This window comes from Mycteria americana, chromosome 7 (genome assembly GCF_035582795.1).
Source record: "Mycteria americana isolate JAX WOST 10 ecotype Jacksonville Zoo and Gardens chromosome 7, USCA_MyAme_1.0, whole genome shotgun sequence".
Taxonomy (NCBI): Eukaryota; Metazoa; Chordata; class Aves; order Ciconiiformes; family Ciconiidae; genus Mycteria; species Mycteria americana.
The window spans coordinates 70673832-70690217 of record NC_134371.1 but is presented as its reverse complement, the minus strand read 5'-3'; the positions used below and the strand labels follow the sequence as shown (position 1 = coordinate 70690217).

Genomic DNA, 16386 nt, shown 5'->3' with positions numbered 1-16386 from the left:
GTCTTTTTCTTATCGTATCATGCATATTTATAGATATCACATTTATATATTGCATGTTATAGCCAGATAACTGATCATCTAAGGCATGTTTTGAAACCTACTGTATCCTGCTTTGGAATTTGTACCAAAACTGAAAGTAGTTGTTCTGTATCCAGGAATTTTGAGATAACTGTAAAACAAAAGTAAACAGATCAGAAATTGAACTGAAATTGTAATAAGATCTATTTTTTAAAAATGTACACGATTGCTTAGTGACACGATTGCTTAGCGATACTTATGCTAATCTTTTTCTTCCATTCTGTCTTCAAAAATTATTTACCAGGGAAAAATAAACCAGGTTAAAAATAACTGCCATCTAAATTATTGTGTCGTAACTATACTTACTATACCTAAGCATGCAGTGATTATTGTACAGGTGGACATATACCAATTCAGCAATATTCTTTTTGTTAGATTGAATCATATTTCTCTTGTGGTAAAGGTTAAGATTACATGATCCAGCTTCAGGTGGACTAACTCATACTCTGATATTGTTGGGTTGGTTTTTTTTTATTTGTGTGGACCACTATGTTTTATGAAGCAACGGAAAAAAATATGCATACACAACAAGTATTACATCAGCAATGTCTTTATTTGTTTTTAATGTATACACTACGTATACTTGTACACTTCCAACATAGTGCATATCTAGCCATAGAGGTAGAGAGACAAACTCAAATTCTTCGAAAAAGCTATTGGCTCACTGACTTCTATCCACTTTATCAGAGAAACTCACTTGTCTTAGCAAAATACTTGAGAAAAATATGACTATCATAATAAAGATTACTTAAAAAAATTGTGTCCACTATATGCGTCACCTGACAAATAATTAAAAAAAAAACTTTTCAAACATATTGAGTCACACTGCATACTTTCATAGATTAGAAAAAATGTTTAAAAAGAAATATAATACTATGTATTAAATGTAATAAAATGTATTAAAAAATAAACTACTACCTGCTTGAAGACCAAAAAAGAGCTCCTCATCCTGGAGTAATTCCTGAACACAGTCCAGTCTCATGTTAATTGTTTCAGCATCAACCAGTGGCTCCAGGATATTGGACCTAAGTCTTCGACTTCCACCTGGAGTTTTAGTGTAATTTAGGACACCAAAAAGCGTGTGACCATTCCTTTGAAAACAAAATACATGGGAAGAATACACTCACAAAAATAAAGATGGTAAATGTCAAGTGACGTTTTCAGGTAACAGTATCCTACAAATTTGAGGCATGCTTTTGGGATGCTTAGCACCTCCCTATTTGCCATGTATATTATATGAACTACAGCAGTTTAGGAAGTCAGGTAATTTAATGTAATTTAATATAATATTAGCCTTCATTATATCATTTTCCAAAGTACAGAAATACATTTGTACTCAGTATTTTCCTCATGTTTTGTAGTGGTATTCCATTCCTACTGCAGTGGTGTAGTTCACATTTTTCTTCTCAATTGAACTAATTAAAAACAAACTAACCCTACAAACAAACTAACCCTACAAAAGGAGACAAATTATAATCTGAGATCAAATACTAATCAGAACATTTTCATTAAAATACATTTCTGAAAATGATTTAAAATACTTAGGAGTCCAACAGAGAAATAAGCTTTGATTTAATTTTTTTAAAGAACTGACTTACAGTCAATACAGGAGCCGAATAACATACTTATTATTTATAAATATTATTTTCACGTTCATGGCTTTTACATGTTACACATCCCAGGGTCTCACACTTAAGGGTTGATTGTATCTATTTAAAATAAACAGCCTATAGTATTTACATCTAGTACATACCTAAACAGTTTTAGAAATCTGAAACCTTCAATGCTGTTGGCTTGAAAGAAAGCCAATGAAAACACTGGGGCCATATCAACATATTGATTGAAAACAGAACTTGAGTAGGAAGAAATCTGATACAAGTATACAAAACAAACAGCATAAAGATGGATAGATAGTACAGAAACTCCTGAGATACCGTGGTATAAAAGAACAAAGCCAAGAGAATTAAAAAAGAGGGAAATTCAAAACCAGTTTTATTAAGGACATATTTACCATAAGATGCAACTCATGACAACACTTAGGAGAACTCTACATTTGGGATAGTACCCACACTGCCTACCTTTAAGCAACTGAGGGCTCATTTCCCTATACAGTAAATGAAGAGAGACAGGCCCCTCCAGAATTAATACTGGCACAAGAACTTGATTTAGGTGTTTCTGGTGTGTGCCTGTATTATTAACTTTCACCTGTTAACATCTGATACAAAGATATCTAACCAGGCTTTAGGTATAAGAGCTATGTAATGGAAATAGCTATGTGTGGCTCGATTCAAACTTGCCACTGGGTCAGCCAAAATTCTGCAGCAATAATGGGGGGGTGGGGGGGTATAGCGCGAGCGCGCACCTTAAAGCAGTTTACTGTTGCTCAGTTCCTCCTAAGACCTCCTTCCTCTCAAAACCATCTGTGGAATTAGGAGCAGCTTTCAGAGACATATCGCTCGAAGGGTACCAATCTTAGAGTGGCCGGCTCCTGCAGTTACATATGAAGCAACGGAGCAAACAAGAAGGAACTGGAGGCAGAGCATGACAGATGAACAGAAAGAAACTGTAGTTACCTCCCACTTCTGAAAAACAGATCTGTGTACTCTGCGATCCCCACAAAAATGTATAAAAAGAGAAAAGAAAAAAGAGCAGCAGCAGAAGGGTAAGGATGACTGATCTAGTCAAAGATGTCCCAGCCCACAGCAGGAAGGCTGGAACTAGCTGATCTTTAAACGTCCCTTCCAATCCAAGCCATTCTATGACACCTCTCCAAGTGGAAAGCTTTTACGAGTAATACTTGGAGAGTGAGGAATCTTCAGGCTCCCCTTTTTATATCAGGGTGATGAGTGGACTTTTAAACAGAGGTGAATCTCAGAACTTGGCAGGCAGCAAAGTGCAAGTTCCAACTCTTTCTCTTTCTAACCAGAAGCCTAACAGTCGAGAAGGTAAGCCTTGCAGCTGCTTCTACCTAGAAGACAAGTAACTCCTGATGAAGGAAGTGCTCCAAGCATTGTTCTCATCGTGGAGAACTACCATGCAATCAAGTACCACATTGCACGTGACCATCGTTATAGAAATTACTTTCTTTGCCACTATTCCTTAGAGCTAAAGGAAAACAAAACAACTTTTCAAGCCTGGAGTGTTTATCTTGTGTAAAATGAATAAAACCTAGGCATTTTAATCCAACGTAAGCAACTTCTTGTGGAAATGTTGCCTCTTTCATTTCACAATCTGTGAAATTTTGCATCAACATAATTTATAAGGTTGAATAAAATATAGACATCAATGTAAAGATGACTATGTATCATCTCTTCCCGCAAGTCACTTGTAGGATTTCCTATGCTAGAAATTTCATGCTGAATTGTAATGCATTTCACTGTCCAAATATTTTTTTAAAAGCTCTGAATGGTATATAAATTCTGTCATACAGAAATAAATATAATGGTCAGCTCTTTGACACAAACGTCAAGGAAACTTGGTGAAATACAACTTTATAAAAGTGCAATTTGAAAACTCAAATATTCTTACCGAGAATCTCTGTTATTAATTACTAGTTCAAGATTTTGCGCTGATGAGGAATCTATCATAGCTGTTTTCTCACTCCCCTGGAAACGCACTTTGAGTGATTTAGGAGCATAAACTGAATTTTGAATAAATTCAACATATTTTAGCAAAGCTGCAGCAGCTGCAAGACAGTAGTACCTTGGAAAGAAACAATCTTTAATGAATGTTGAATAGCGCTACTTAAATACCACAAAACCAAGCGGTGCACTACAGAAATCACATTCACACTTCTGCCTGACAACTACTGGGATTGGTAGTGTTGTAGTAGCACTGAAAAAGCAGTATGTTTTAAGCATGCGCTAACCTATGTATAGTGCACATATATGCATGTAAATTAAATATTCATGAATGTTTGAGTCTCTGTATGCTTGACACCCCACACTATATAGCCGGTATTGTGAACATACATATTTCAGTAGTTACAAGTGACCTGAAATTAAGACCCAGGTCACCAAGTATCACTACTTAAAATTGTTGGTACAAGGGAAACGTTTGCTGAGGCCAGAAAGAAAGGCAATCAAAGTTATTCAGCTGTATCTTTAAGGAAAGAATGAAAAGGAGAAAGTGGAAACCTGTGAAAACAACAAGAAAAAAAATCTGTAATGGGCTTTCTATTTAAGTTTCTAGATATATCAGAAACACTGGAGGGCAAAATAAAAGAACAGCTCTGTTATGATTTTCTAACTTTTGCAACAAGCAACACACTTGTGTACTAAGTATGTAAAAAGCTGTTAAAAACTTATATGGTCACAGTATGCTTTTTCCTTATTCAAACATACTTTGATTGAACCTCCATGAAAATGGTGCTGAATTCAGACGCACACAATTGTTCTATGTATTCCAAACCCTTTGTTTCATTGAAGTATTTTCTTTGGACAGTTGTAAAAGTCACATTCTGTGAAGATGGGGGGAAAAGCAAATAGTTTAAAAAGTTACAGAGAATTTTTCATCAGACAGAGTTTTCTATTTTTCAAGTGATATGTGTTTCCAATAAAATCTATCAACTGATTCAGCAATCTGTCTTTGTAGAAGTATTCATTCTAGCTTATCAGCACAAGCGAGCCATGCTACTATCACTCATCTTTCCTTCTCTCTGGTAGCAAGTACATATAAAAAGGCTCATACTACTGTTTTGAGCAAATTAACATAGCTGCCTTCTTGGATATTGCTTTTCCTCTCAAGAACTAGCTACTGCAAATTTTGAGTTTAACCTGGATTTGGTTAAAATTAACAACTTTTTGGGAAGAGTTATTTTCATGCTAGCATTGATGCTCACATTCAAACTGTAGTTTTCCTTTGCCAACGTTTAAGCCTAAGGGATCATTGTCAAACCTTCAATGGTAAACAGCAAATAAAGATACGCAGGTCAACGTAACTGAAAGTGTGCGATGCGCGAGTGATTTACACAAGAAAAAGAGGAGAGAAGTCAGAAAGTAGAAGACTCATGAAGCAGCCATCAGCAGTGTAGACATGGAAGCAATTCAAGTAGTAATTAATACAGTTTTTTAAAAGTTCTGAGGCTTTAATACTCATAAATTACATACACTCGTTCATCTCACCCTCTTTTGCCCTGCCAGTGCTTTTTCCTATTCTGTGATACATTGGGCCCATCTACTTATCAGGTTGAGAGAACAAAGAAGGAGCAAAGGAAAATGCTTGATTTTTTCATCTCTGAATCTTCCCCAGGTTCAATATTGCTCAAATTACCTCAACGCCACAAATTCAAAACTTTCGGCTTTAATCAGTAATATACCTATCTCTGCAATCGTCAGGATGAGAACTTGCAGCATTGGAGCTGCAGTTAGATTATTCTTTACCATGGTAAAAGTAGGCCCAAAAATCATAGAAAACACAAAATCTGACTGCATTTAAGGTTTTAGAAGTAGTGGAAAACTCTCAAATCAACAATCATATAAAAGTGATCAACAAGAACTCTAAAATATGGAATGAAATTTAAGAGCTCACCTTGAAATGTTCTGTTATCAGACTGAACAATTTTGTTGTGTTCCCTGCATCACAAGCAGTGTTTGACATTATTATTTCTAGTGGTGTTAAAATCTTCAGTTTAGTAATAACCTGAACAAAAAAAATTAAAATAATTCAATAAAAATCCATATATAATCAAAAATATTTTTACATGATAATGAACCAGCAATAAAGAATTACATAATCCTTATATTTTAAAATGACAGTTCCAGTCTTGTAAATAAAGACCAAACTTTCTAACTTCTACACTGAGTCAAATTTATCTGTATCTATAGATGCAGATATATAAATATACATGAAACTAAATTTAAATAAAAAAAAAAGAGGTATCTATCCCCTGATATTTAAACAAACATGCTTATCGTCAAAGAAAGAGATAAATATCCAAAACTATATTTCATTACTATGATGGGAGAAGGACTTATTCTCAACAGATGGCAGCTTTCTGAGCTTGCAGCTGAAAAGTTAATGGTGCTCTGAAAGATGAAGAAATGCAACAGGTCTGAATATTAATAATCTTTTGATTGAGACTTGTTTTAGACTTTGTTCTAACCTCCTCTTATAACATTTATCTCAGTCTTACCTTTTTCAGTATGGCTCAAAATGCGCATATTTAAACCAGATTTGCTTTGATTATGTTATACACACCTGCTGTAGGGACGTAAAGTACGCTATATGCTTTTCTATTTGTTTATAGTATAAGAAAGGACAAATATCATTATGCATTTCTATTCCGTTTATATCATCATCCACAAATTCTCAAGGGAGAAACATGAAAAAACAGACTATATTTTAAGCACTTAGAAGTTATGACACGAAAGAAGGGATAAATAACAATGGAAAGGTGAACAAGCATAAAAAAATACACAAAATAAATCATCTAAGGGTATTGGGGGGTGGGAGGGAGAGCTGTCACTGCCCGTCATATCTGATAATTATTAGGAATTTTTTTACAGAGGCATCACAGTAAAAGAAAACTTGGGGAACTTAAAGAATACAAGAAAACTTTACTGAATTAATTTACAGAATATTAATAAAAGGGTGCACAAGAAAAAGAAAATACAATAAGCTTGATATCAATCACTAGCAAAACACGGATAGTGACACTGTAAGAAAACAGCTGATCAGCAGATAGACAGTAAGACATCAAGAGAAGAAACTAGGCCATGTAGTGCATTTGGGAAAAAGTAGTTGTATACTAGCAGCTCTCTTTTTTTTTTTTTTTTTTTTTTTGACTGGATGGCCAATACAGTATCAGGTATACCCACAGAACAGAGAACTCGGTAATCTGAACGGGAAATTAGGAAGATATGTGTACGGATAAAAATGCCATCTTTTAGAATGGTAAGGGAGGGAAATACTGAGCAATCTGGCCATGACCTGACAGGCGGTTACAGAAGACGTAAAGTTATCAAGTTACAAGCCTGAGTAACAGAAGTCTCTTATGTTATCAGAATGTAAAGACAAAGTATGAAAGGCTTAACAGAAGTAACTGTATTTTATCATTAAAATCAAAACAAAACCAGAAGTAAAGGGGTGGGGTAGGAATTTGGGCAGCTAAAATACTTCTCCATTTGAGAAAGATAAATTTCATGGGACAGTAATACAGTTCTTAGCCCTGTCACAGTAAAACAGGGGAGACTCTGGACTATAAACACAGCTACTGCTTGCTAAAAAGAAAGCCTTTTACTCTTAGAAGTAAATGTACTCTTTATGAAACCACTAAAATTAGTAAACAATTTCCATAAAAAGAATCTGAAGTTTCCTTGCAGAATTCTAGTCTTATCATTCTTTTGATTACATGGGACTTTTTTTTTCCAGGTACAAGCAAATCAATTTTTCACTTTCAAACCTTTAAGTGAATTGTTATTTAAGTTGCCACATCATCATGTGAATGTCTACATTTTCTCATGCACCCACATTTTCAAGGTGCACATCTCATTTTGATTTTTAGTACCGTGTATTACAGAAGTATTTCTGTAGCTGCTAGGTTCAATATGTACTTATGTGTGTTAAGACCAGGATAAGCTTTAAAAGCACTAATGATTAAAAAAAAAAAAAAAAAAAAAAGGACATTATACAACATATATTTTAGTAAATAGATTTGATAGCTGTTTATATTCTGAGTCCTATCTACTTATTCTCCTAATTAAATTTAGTTTTCATTTCTTTGAATATTGTAAAGATGCTACAAGCCACGTTATTTTCTAGCACGCTTAACTACAACAAAACCATTAAATAAGATGTTTCATTAATGCTGGTGTTGCATAAACCAGAGAGATTACTCTCCAAATTAACGTAGACCATGCAGTGCTGGTAGGCAGAACACTTGGCCGTAAATTGAGTGAATTTCATTTCGACCTAACTGAGAAGGAATATTTATGCAACCATACAAAGCCAGCCCCACAGCTACCCTACCCCCCCCCGCCCACACACACATTTCTGCAGTTCTGCTCTCAAATTTGTTTTGCCTGATGAAAAATATTGACAAGTTCTACTACCATGTATTGCCCAGTGCTCTTCAAAACAAAGCATCTCACTCCCACATAGTTCAAACACACTATTTTTTGCAGAAAGGCTACTTTTCTTTTGCAAAACATTCTTTCCTCTTTATCTAAAATCTGAGACACAGTAAAGAAAACTGCAGTCCTTTCAACATTGCACATTTTCTAGAACTTCTTACTTTCACTTTTGAGAATTTTCTTCTACAAACTAAAAATTTAATTTCCCATTAGTCATAAGCTTTTTTAAGAAAGAAAGTCACAATAATTAGCCTGTAAGGCACACAGCAATTAAGTATGCAACAATACCTTGGCGTAAGTTGTATTGTCTGCAAATTGTGATAATATCACCTCAGGATTTTTTAAGTCAATACTGGCCATTCCTACTTCACCTCTGGCGAGGCCTCTTCCTTCTACTACAGCTACAATAACCGATGCAACAGTATGAGCAGAGACTGCAGATGACGATGTAACTGTAAAACAGTTGCATATATTCAGTTACGAGCCACTACTTTACATTCACAGAATCATACTTTGACATTCCAAGTGAAATGTGTGTTTACATTCCCATATCCACAGAAAGCCCTTTCAATCTACGAAACTTAGTTAAAAATTCAAAATCCTGGTTGTTGAACTCCTTACTTGCCATACCACACAGACAAGGCACACGTTCCGAAGTATGAACATCATACTCTTACATTAAAAGACTGAGTGAATACATTCATTTAAGATTGTCAGAACTAATCGCATTTCTGTAGCAAGTGAAAACACAGTTTCTGAGTCACTGTCTCTGTACTAAACAAACAAGATGTTTCGTACATGCCAAAAGGCATGGCTATTATTAAACATTTGCCATTTAAAATGCAAAACAATGCATAGCTATTACCGCTAGTTAAAAATCACATGTTAATTGCAGAGAGATACTGTAAGCTAATATTCCACTAAAAGCACAACTCTGATCGAGGTGGCTCAGATCTCGTCAAGTTAGGGGAAACAAATGTCTTTGATATATAGAGACATTTATGTTTCATCTGATTTTACACTAAACTTTAATATTAAACTATTCTAAAATACATACATCTACTGTACGCTTGAGACCCAATAACTTGATTTTCATTTTGGTGGGTTTTTTTAAAACACATTTTTAGTATCTTAAAATTGGTTTGGCTTAAGTTTTCCCAAATATCATCACAAACTCAACTAATCTCATCTCCTTCTTCAAATATCCAGCTACCTCTCTGAGACACCCCTTACAAAGATTAAGTGTGAAAATTAAAATTACAGCTCCTTAACACCTAATGTCTTCCTTTCTGAAGACCCTAAACCTCATTTTCTTATCTAGTCTCTTTCTTTTCCCATGTAGATAAAACCACCAACCCAGCTGCTCTAGCAATTTGCCCAACATAACATAGCAAATCTACTTCGGGATTGTACTACAGGCCTACAATAAACCTGATGTTTTATACCTTTAGGTATAATTCCTAATCTCATGTCATTCAGATCCAAATAGCTAATTTCAAAATTGCCGCTATTTTGTGTTCCTATGGTTTGTTGCAGGATAGTTGACCAGAGACAAATTTCGACACATTCCTTCATCTCATTCCTCCCACACCACTTCATACAGTACTGAACTTTAAATAGCAGAGAGTTAAAAACCAACTCTCTTCTAGCACTACTGCTTTGGTGCCTAAAACGTAAGCTGTGAGCCAATAAGAAGGATAGTCTCAGAGATGAGGTATCGTCTGCCGTCAGAATTGGGGGGATAAGAAGTTGGACAAAATGAACTGACCCTCCCACTTCTCCCCAGCTTCCCTCCATCACAGATCTGTGCAACAGTATGTCTTAACCAACAGTAATAGAGTCCCCACACACCAAATTATGCTCCACTATTTAAGCAGCACTGCTCTTAAGTGCTAAGTTACAGTACTTCCTAAATATGACATTTAACTAACGGGGTGATGCCATTTTAATTTGGTGTACTGAACTTTTAATCTATGAAAGACCAAAAATATGTCTACAGCGCTTCTTTTACTATCTCAGCTAATTTTTGTTTCATGTTTGCAAAATGGTGTTACATGCTTCCAAATTCTACTGGGGAAGCTACTAATGACTTTTTGTTTGGAAATCTGCGACCAAAGATTGTGAGGCTGTGCTATTCAAATGAGCAAACGTGTAACTTACTGAGCAATACCGAAGTAATTACCACCCTATGAAAAGCAGCTGCTACATACACTTTGGTGTAACTTCAGACAAACTGGAAAAACCCTTCATGATCTCAATCTTCTCAACTTTCAGCTGAAAGCCAAACTAAACCTTACAATAGCTGAATTGAACAGATTCTTCACTTAATCCTTCTTGATTTCACTTAAATGTTCAGAAGAGATGTCACTATTAAATAACCATTAAGTCTAAAGTATTCAAAATAAGAAAAATACTTGCATAATACAAGGCATGCCCCATTCACACTTTCAAAAACATCTAAACAGTATTGGATTTTGCTGGCACAGACATATTTACTGATCTGAAACACCAATAAACTCTACCTGCTTTGTAGCAATTATTTACATTCTTTTCCACCACTACCTTCCCTTGTTCTTCACAGAATTTGCTCTCAAATAGGAATGGAGTAAGAGTATTCTCAAAACAGAACGATCCTGCTGAGAAGGCATAATACACCAAACCTGCCATTTTCTTCTGAGTAAGCTCAATTTGCACCCCAAGAATCAAAACTAATCCTACGAGGAATCTGGAAGGGCAAGATCAGAATAAGAGTTTATCGAAGAACTTAAGATTAAAAGGCTGTTTGAACTGCAACTGGCTACCACCTGAGCAAAATCTTTGATGCTGCACACAACCAAGTCTGAACCTTCATTTATTCTACCTGTGTTCTGTAGGCCACAAGATGTCAGCATTCACATAAAGTTTCACCTGAGGCCTGCTGAAAATGTAATTGCTAGTCTGAATCTTCTACTCAGAACAACCCCTGGCCCATCAGCAGCAGCTGATCACAATACTAATTCTTCTTTTAAAAGCAACTTAAAGGGGAAGATAATAAGTATTTTAGATCAGGTATGGTAATTGCACAAATTTTATTTGGAAGATGATTAGTTTTTCAGTTTGTCACACTAAAAAAATATACAGTGACCAACCAATGTTCCTCAGAATGTGATATTCTGGATACGCTGTCTTCAATACAGATCAATGAAAGACTGATCAAGGAATGTCACGTACAATACACCAAGCATAAACAAACACACAGATGTACACACACAAACATAGAATCATAACATCATTTAGGTTGGAAAAGACCTTTAAGATCATCGAGTCCAACCATTAACCTAGCACTGCTAAGTCCACCACTAAACCATGTCCCTCAGCACCACATCTACACGGCTTTTCAATACCTCCAGGGATGGGGACTCCACCACTTCCCTGGGCAGCCTGTTCCAGTGCTTGACCACCCTTTTGGTGAAGAAATTTTTCCTAATAGCCAACCTAAACCTCCCACGGCACAACTTGAGGCCATTTCCTCTCATCCTATCACTTGTTACTTGGGAGAAGAGACCAAGACCTCCTTTCAGGTAGCTCTAGAGAGTGGTAAGGTCTCCCCCAGCCTCCTTTTCTCCAGGCTAAACAACACACAAGTAAAATCAAGGAAACTGAAAATATGGGTTTGTTTAATTGTTAAGTTGCATAAAGTCTAGAGAAATCTGCTCTGTGGGTTTCAACATCATAGTTACTCTCATTCCCCAATTCCTGGAGTCGTCACAAAGAAAACTGTGAATGACAACAGCTGTAGGAAATTACAAACTTCATGTTATTTACATTTTGCAAAACAATAGTTCAGTTCAGTAGCAAGTGGAGAGCCTATTTGTATTCTTACCAGGAATAGATAATTTTTTTTTTAATCAATTTTTAAATAATTTAATTGCTTCAGAGAATTACCATTAAATAACTTTAAGAGCACTAAAGACTGAACTGATAATGATTAGTCAGACTATGAAAGAACTAACTTTGAATCCCATCACTTCTGCATTACCACAGCACAGATACACATAACATGGCATAAGGCATCATTACCCTGTAACACAACTTCGTTCATAAGAAGCACTGCAAAACGTACACGCAATGACCTACTGTGTAAGTGTTCTTCTGAATCACAGAATCGTATAGGTTGGAAAAGACCTTTAAGATCATCGAGTCCAACTGTAAACCTAACACTACCAAGCCCACCACTATACCATGTCCCTAAGCACCTCATCCAAATGTCCTTTAAATACCTCCAGGGATGGCGACTCAACCCCTTCCCTGGGCAGCCTGTTCCAGTGCTTGACAACCCTTTCAGTGAAGAAAAATTTCCTAATATCCAGTCTAAACCTCCCCTGGCGCAACTTGAGGCCATTTCCTCTCGTCCTATCACTTGTGACCTGGGAGAAGAGACCGACCCCACCTCTCTACAGCCTCCTTTCAGGCAGTTGTAGAGAGCGATGAGGTCTCCCCTCAGCCTCCTTTTCTCCAGGCTGAACAACCCCAGGGCCCTCAGCCGCTCCCCATCAGCCTTGTGCTCCAGACCCTTCCCCAGCTCCGTTGCCCTTCTCTGGACACGCTCCAGCACCTCAATGTCCTTCTTGTAGTGAGGGGCCCAACACTGAACACAGTATTCGAGGTGCGGCCTCACCAGTGCCGAGTACAGGGGCACGATCACTGCCCTAGTCCTGCTGGCCACGCTATTTTTGATACCAGCCAGGATGCCATTGGCTTTCTTGGCCGCCTGGGCACACTGCTGGCTCATATGAAGAACTAGTGTTCTACGCCTCTGAAGATGCCAACACAAAATGCATAACTTGTATCAAGAAACTTGAGAATGACATCATGATATGTGATGTACAATGCATTACAAGCCTAAACAGAAACCCTGGTTAGAAACGTGCATAAATTTGGCCTCTTCAGTTCAGTCACCACATAAACCAACATGTCCACACAAATAATTCCATTTTGGACAATTTGAAAAAAGTCTGAATTCTAACTATATTTATAATTTATACATGAATGCAAAGTAAGTGACAAGAGGTTGCAATACCAAAACATCTACTCAGTATCTAAAGTAGTATTTTTCCCTATGGGTGCATTTTTCATTGGCAGGCATCTTCTGTAGCACAAAACACATTATGTTTTATGTTTTGAATAAATTTCAGTATCTTACTGTATCACATTAAAAAATAAAGTATGTTTAATAAAATAATGTTAGAAATGTAAGTAGGACTATTTCCTTTAAGAGCCGTTACTCTTACCTGAATATCCCATAAGAGGGGTACGGCTTCTGCAAACAGATCTAGTAGAAGAGAGGGGTGTTTTTCCTATACGTGTGCTATTCAGGCCTCGCACAGAAGAAGAACTCGTGAGATTCAACGTGCTAGAATTTTCTACGCAAGAACTTTTGTCCCCAAAATATGATTCTGAGGGGGAGGGAAATTAACTTTTGAAAACAGACACATTTAATTGTGTATCATTAACTGAAAAAAAAAAAAATTGAATCAGTTCTTATTCAGAAAGCAATATATAAATATACAGCTTAGAAAACTTGTATTTTTCTTACTAAAAAGAGAGATATCCAAGCAATAACCTTTAAAGTCATTCTATAAAAGCTCTCCAAAGTAGTACAAGTATAAACAAAATAAAAATCAGTCTGTTTTGAAAACAAGCTTGTATCGATATGGTTATTTTCCACAATGACATTACTTGCAGCACCAATAAAAACCTTTGTTTACATTGCTGGACTAAAATAATACAACAGAAGTCACTTCATAATGCATAATTTCATATTCTAGTGAATTCTAGATTTATGAAAGAATGCTATAAGTCAGCTCTACCTTGCATTTGCCCATCAGTTTTAAAATCCGTATCTGAAACTGCACACATATTTACGAAATTTTTTTTAAAGCTGAGCATTCTTTTAAAAAAAAAGAACAATAAAAAAAACCCAAAGAACCATGCTCTAAAACTCCTCCACTTGAGAATGATCTCCCTTTGAATTTATGGGGTTCAACTCTCAGAAATCATACAATAATCTGGGACATGATTGTTATCTGCAGTTTCTTTTACACATGTATCTTAAGATTTATCTACATTTTGAAGTCCTGCAAAATCTCTTTTTCTCAGACCATTCTTTAGTTTCAATAAATTATTCAAAGTATTTTACTTATTTTCAGTTCTCTCGAGATGACTAAAAACAACATCACATCCTTAATCTAACTTGGATAACTGCTTCTTAAGATAAAAAATGAATAAAAATATAAACGGAGTTTTTCCACTTAAAACATACAAAATTCCCAGTATTAAGAGACATGCAAACCCAAACGTTTCTGTTCCTTCTATTACATTAAAAATTGATCTACAAGACAAAATACTTCAGTATTGTTCTCAGATGACCCATTAACTGCATGACATTTTCTCATGGTTGGTACAAAAATATTTACAGTACCAGGTTTTTCGGGTTTGTTTGTTTGTTTAAAATCTTACAAAACTGTGACAGCTGGAAAAAAAAAACATTATTAGTTCAGACTGTAATTTTTTTTTAGAGTGGACAAATCAGCACTGAAACACATATAGACGATTTTCAAAAATCGCATTCGCTTAGATTTTGGTATAAGTTCACTCAGAAGTTTGGCAGAAGAGACTTTGCAATTATCTTAGAATGTACTGAATCTGGCATAACATGGGGAAAAAAGTCATTTTAAAGACCAGATGAAACAAACCATCTACAGATATTTTTTAAAACCAACACTTAACAATTAAGTTATGCCCTACTCAAATTAGCATTCTAAGTTTTGTTTGTTTGTTGTTTGGGGTTTTTTTAGGATTCATGACTGATCATGTACATTACCCAAAATCATCTTACTTTCTTCCCAATTTATGTGCAATGGAGATGTATGTACTTCAGAATGCATTTCAGCAACTGTTAAAAGAATTTCCAATTCTTTTTTTTTTTAGTTTTTCCACCGAAAAAAATACAAATTGAACCATTTTTTTCTGCCTGCCAAGATACAGACTTTGATAGTAGGAGCAAGTCTTACGAACTGGTTGATGCACACATGTTCAGTACGCAGGAGCTGTTGAGAGGTTCTCATCCTCAGGGTGGGCAGGACACTGGTGTTAACAGTAGCTTTATGTAAAGGATGGCAAATGCTAGTGTTGCATTGTAGGACCACAACATTCTTCCAACACATCAAGGATAACAACACTTAAAACTATTTCAAAGGCCAGGCCAAAAAAACAAACCAAACCTAACCAACAAAAAAACCCCAAACTCAACCAAACAAACGAAAAAACCAAACCCAAACCCAAACCCCATAACCAACTGAATGTGGTTCAGGTTTCTAGTAAAGGAAATATTGTGTTGCAATTCAAACCAGTTTATTGACCCCAGCACGGAACTCTGATATTGCTATCTAAAAAGTTTATGTAAAGAAAATAATAAAGACTTATTTAAAGAAGCGTGAGGAACGACTACCATTGTTCTGACGGGCTGAACGAAAAAAAGAGGTCACTAAGACGAAGAGATGCCGCTGCCCCCATCTCGGTGTACCAAGTACCGCTTGTAACGGCTCTTTCGATACCCGACGCAAGCAAAGAGGGCAGGAGGATAACAGAAAGGAATAAAGACCCGATCGCGGCAACGCCGCACCCCACCTCCTCTTCCGGGAACCGGCGGCTTCACCCTGCTGCCACTGGCAGCCCGGCTGGGAGCCAGGCCTTCCCCGCTGGAGCTACCCGGCCTCACCCCACCGCTGGAGAAGTCGCCGGTGCTGTCCGTCGTGCTGCGCGGCGTCTGCAGCAGCCCAAAGGCATAGCGGGGCGTCTGCTCCACTCGCCGGCCCAACCCCGACGTGGAAGAGCCGCGGCCCGTATAGGACTCCGAGGCGGCTGAGGCGGCCGCCCGCCCACGCGCGCTCGCCTCACTCCTTTCTTTTAACATCGCCGACTCGGCCAGACGGGCACCGCCTGAGGCCCCCCAACAGCCCAGCCGCCGGCACCGCCTCCTCGCAAAATGGCGGCAACGGCGGCCCTCCCGCGCATGCGCACAAGTCCCACACCCACACTGCGACTGCTCGACCCCTACCCGCGGCAGCCTGCCGCCCCGCGACGAGATGGCGGCGAGCGGCCCCGCTCTGCTCCCCCCGCCCGGCGCCGGGACCGCGCCAGAGGGCCGCATCTCCCCCCCCCCCCCCCCGTGCCGAGATGGGGTTCTGTTGTTAAA

General features: G+C 37.4%; 1 protein-coding gene across 1 annotated transcript in view; it reads right to left on the bottom strand.

Annotated features, from left to right (window-relative positions):
- The window catches only part of MSH4 (mutS homolog 4), a 32604-nt gene extending 16393 nt beyond the window's left edge, over positions 1 to 16211 (bottom strand). Inside the window, exons 1-8 of the mRNA XM_075508997.1 lie at positions 15819 to 16211; positions 13421 to 13585; positions 8439 to 8602; positions 5608 to 5718; positions 4422 to 4537; positions 3607 to 3780; positions 997 to 1169; positions 102 to 169 (exon numbers count right to left, since the gene is read on the bottom strand). Of these exons, the coding sequence (XP_075365112.1) occupies positions 102 to 169; positions 997 to 1169; positions 3607 to 3780; positions 4422 to 4537; positions 5608 to 5718; positions 8439 to 8602; positions 13421 to 13585; positions 15819 to 16104 (1257 nt within the window). The 5' untranslated portion in view covers positions 16105 to 16211. The remainder of the gene's footprint in view (positions 1 to 101; positions 170 to 996; positions 1170 to 3606; positions 3781 to 4421; positions 4538 to 5607; positions 5719 to 8438; positions 8603 to 13420; positions 13586 to 15818) is intronic.
- Between the last annotated feature and the right edge of the window lie 175 nt (positions 16212 to 16386).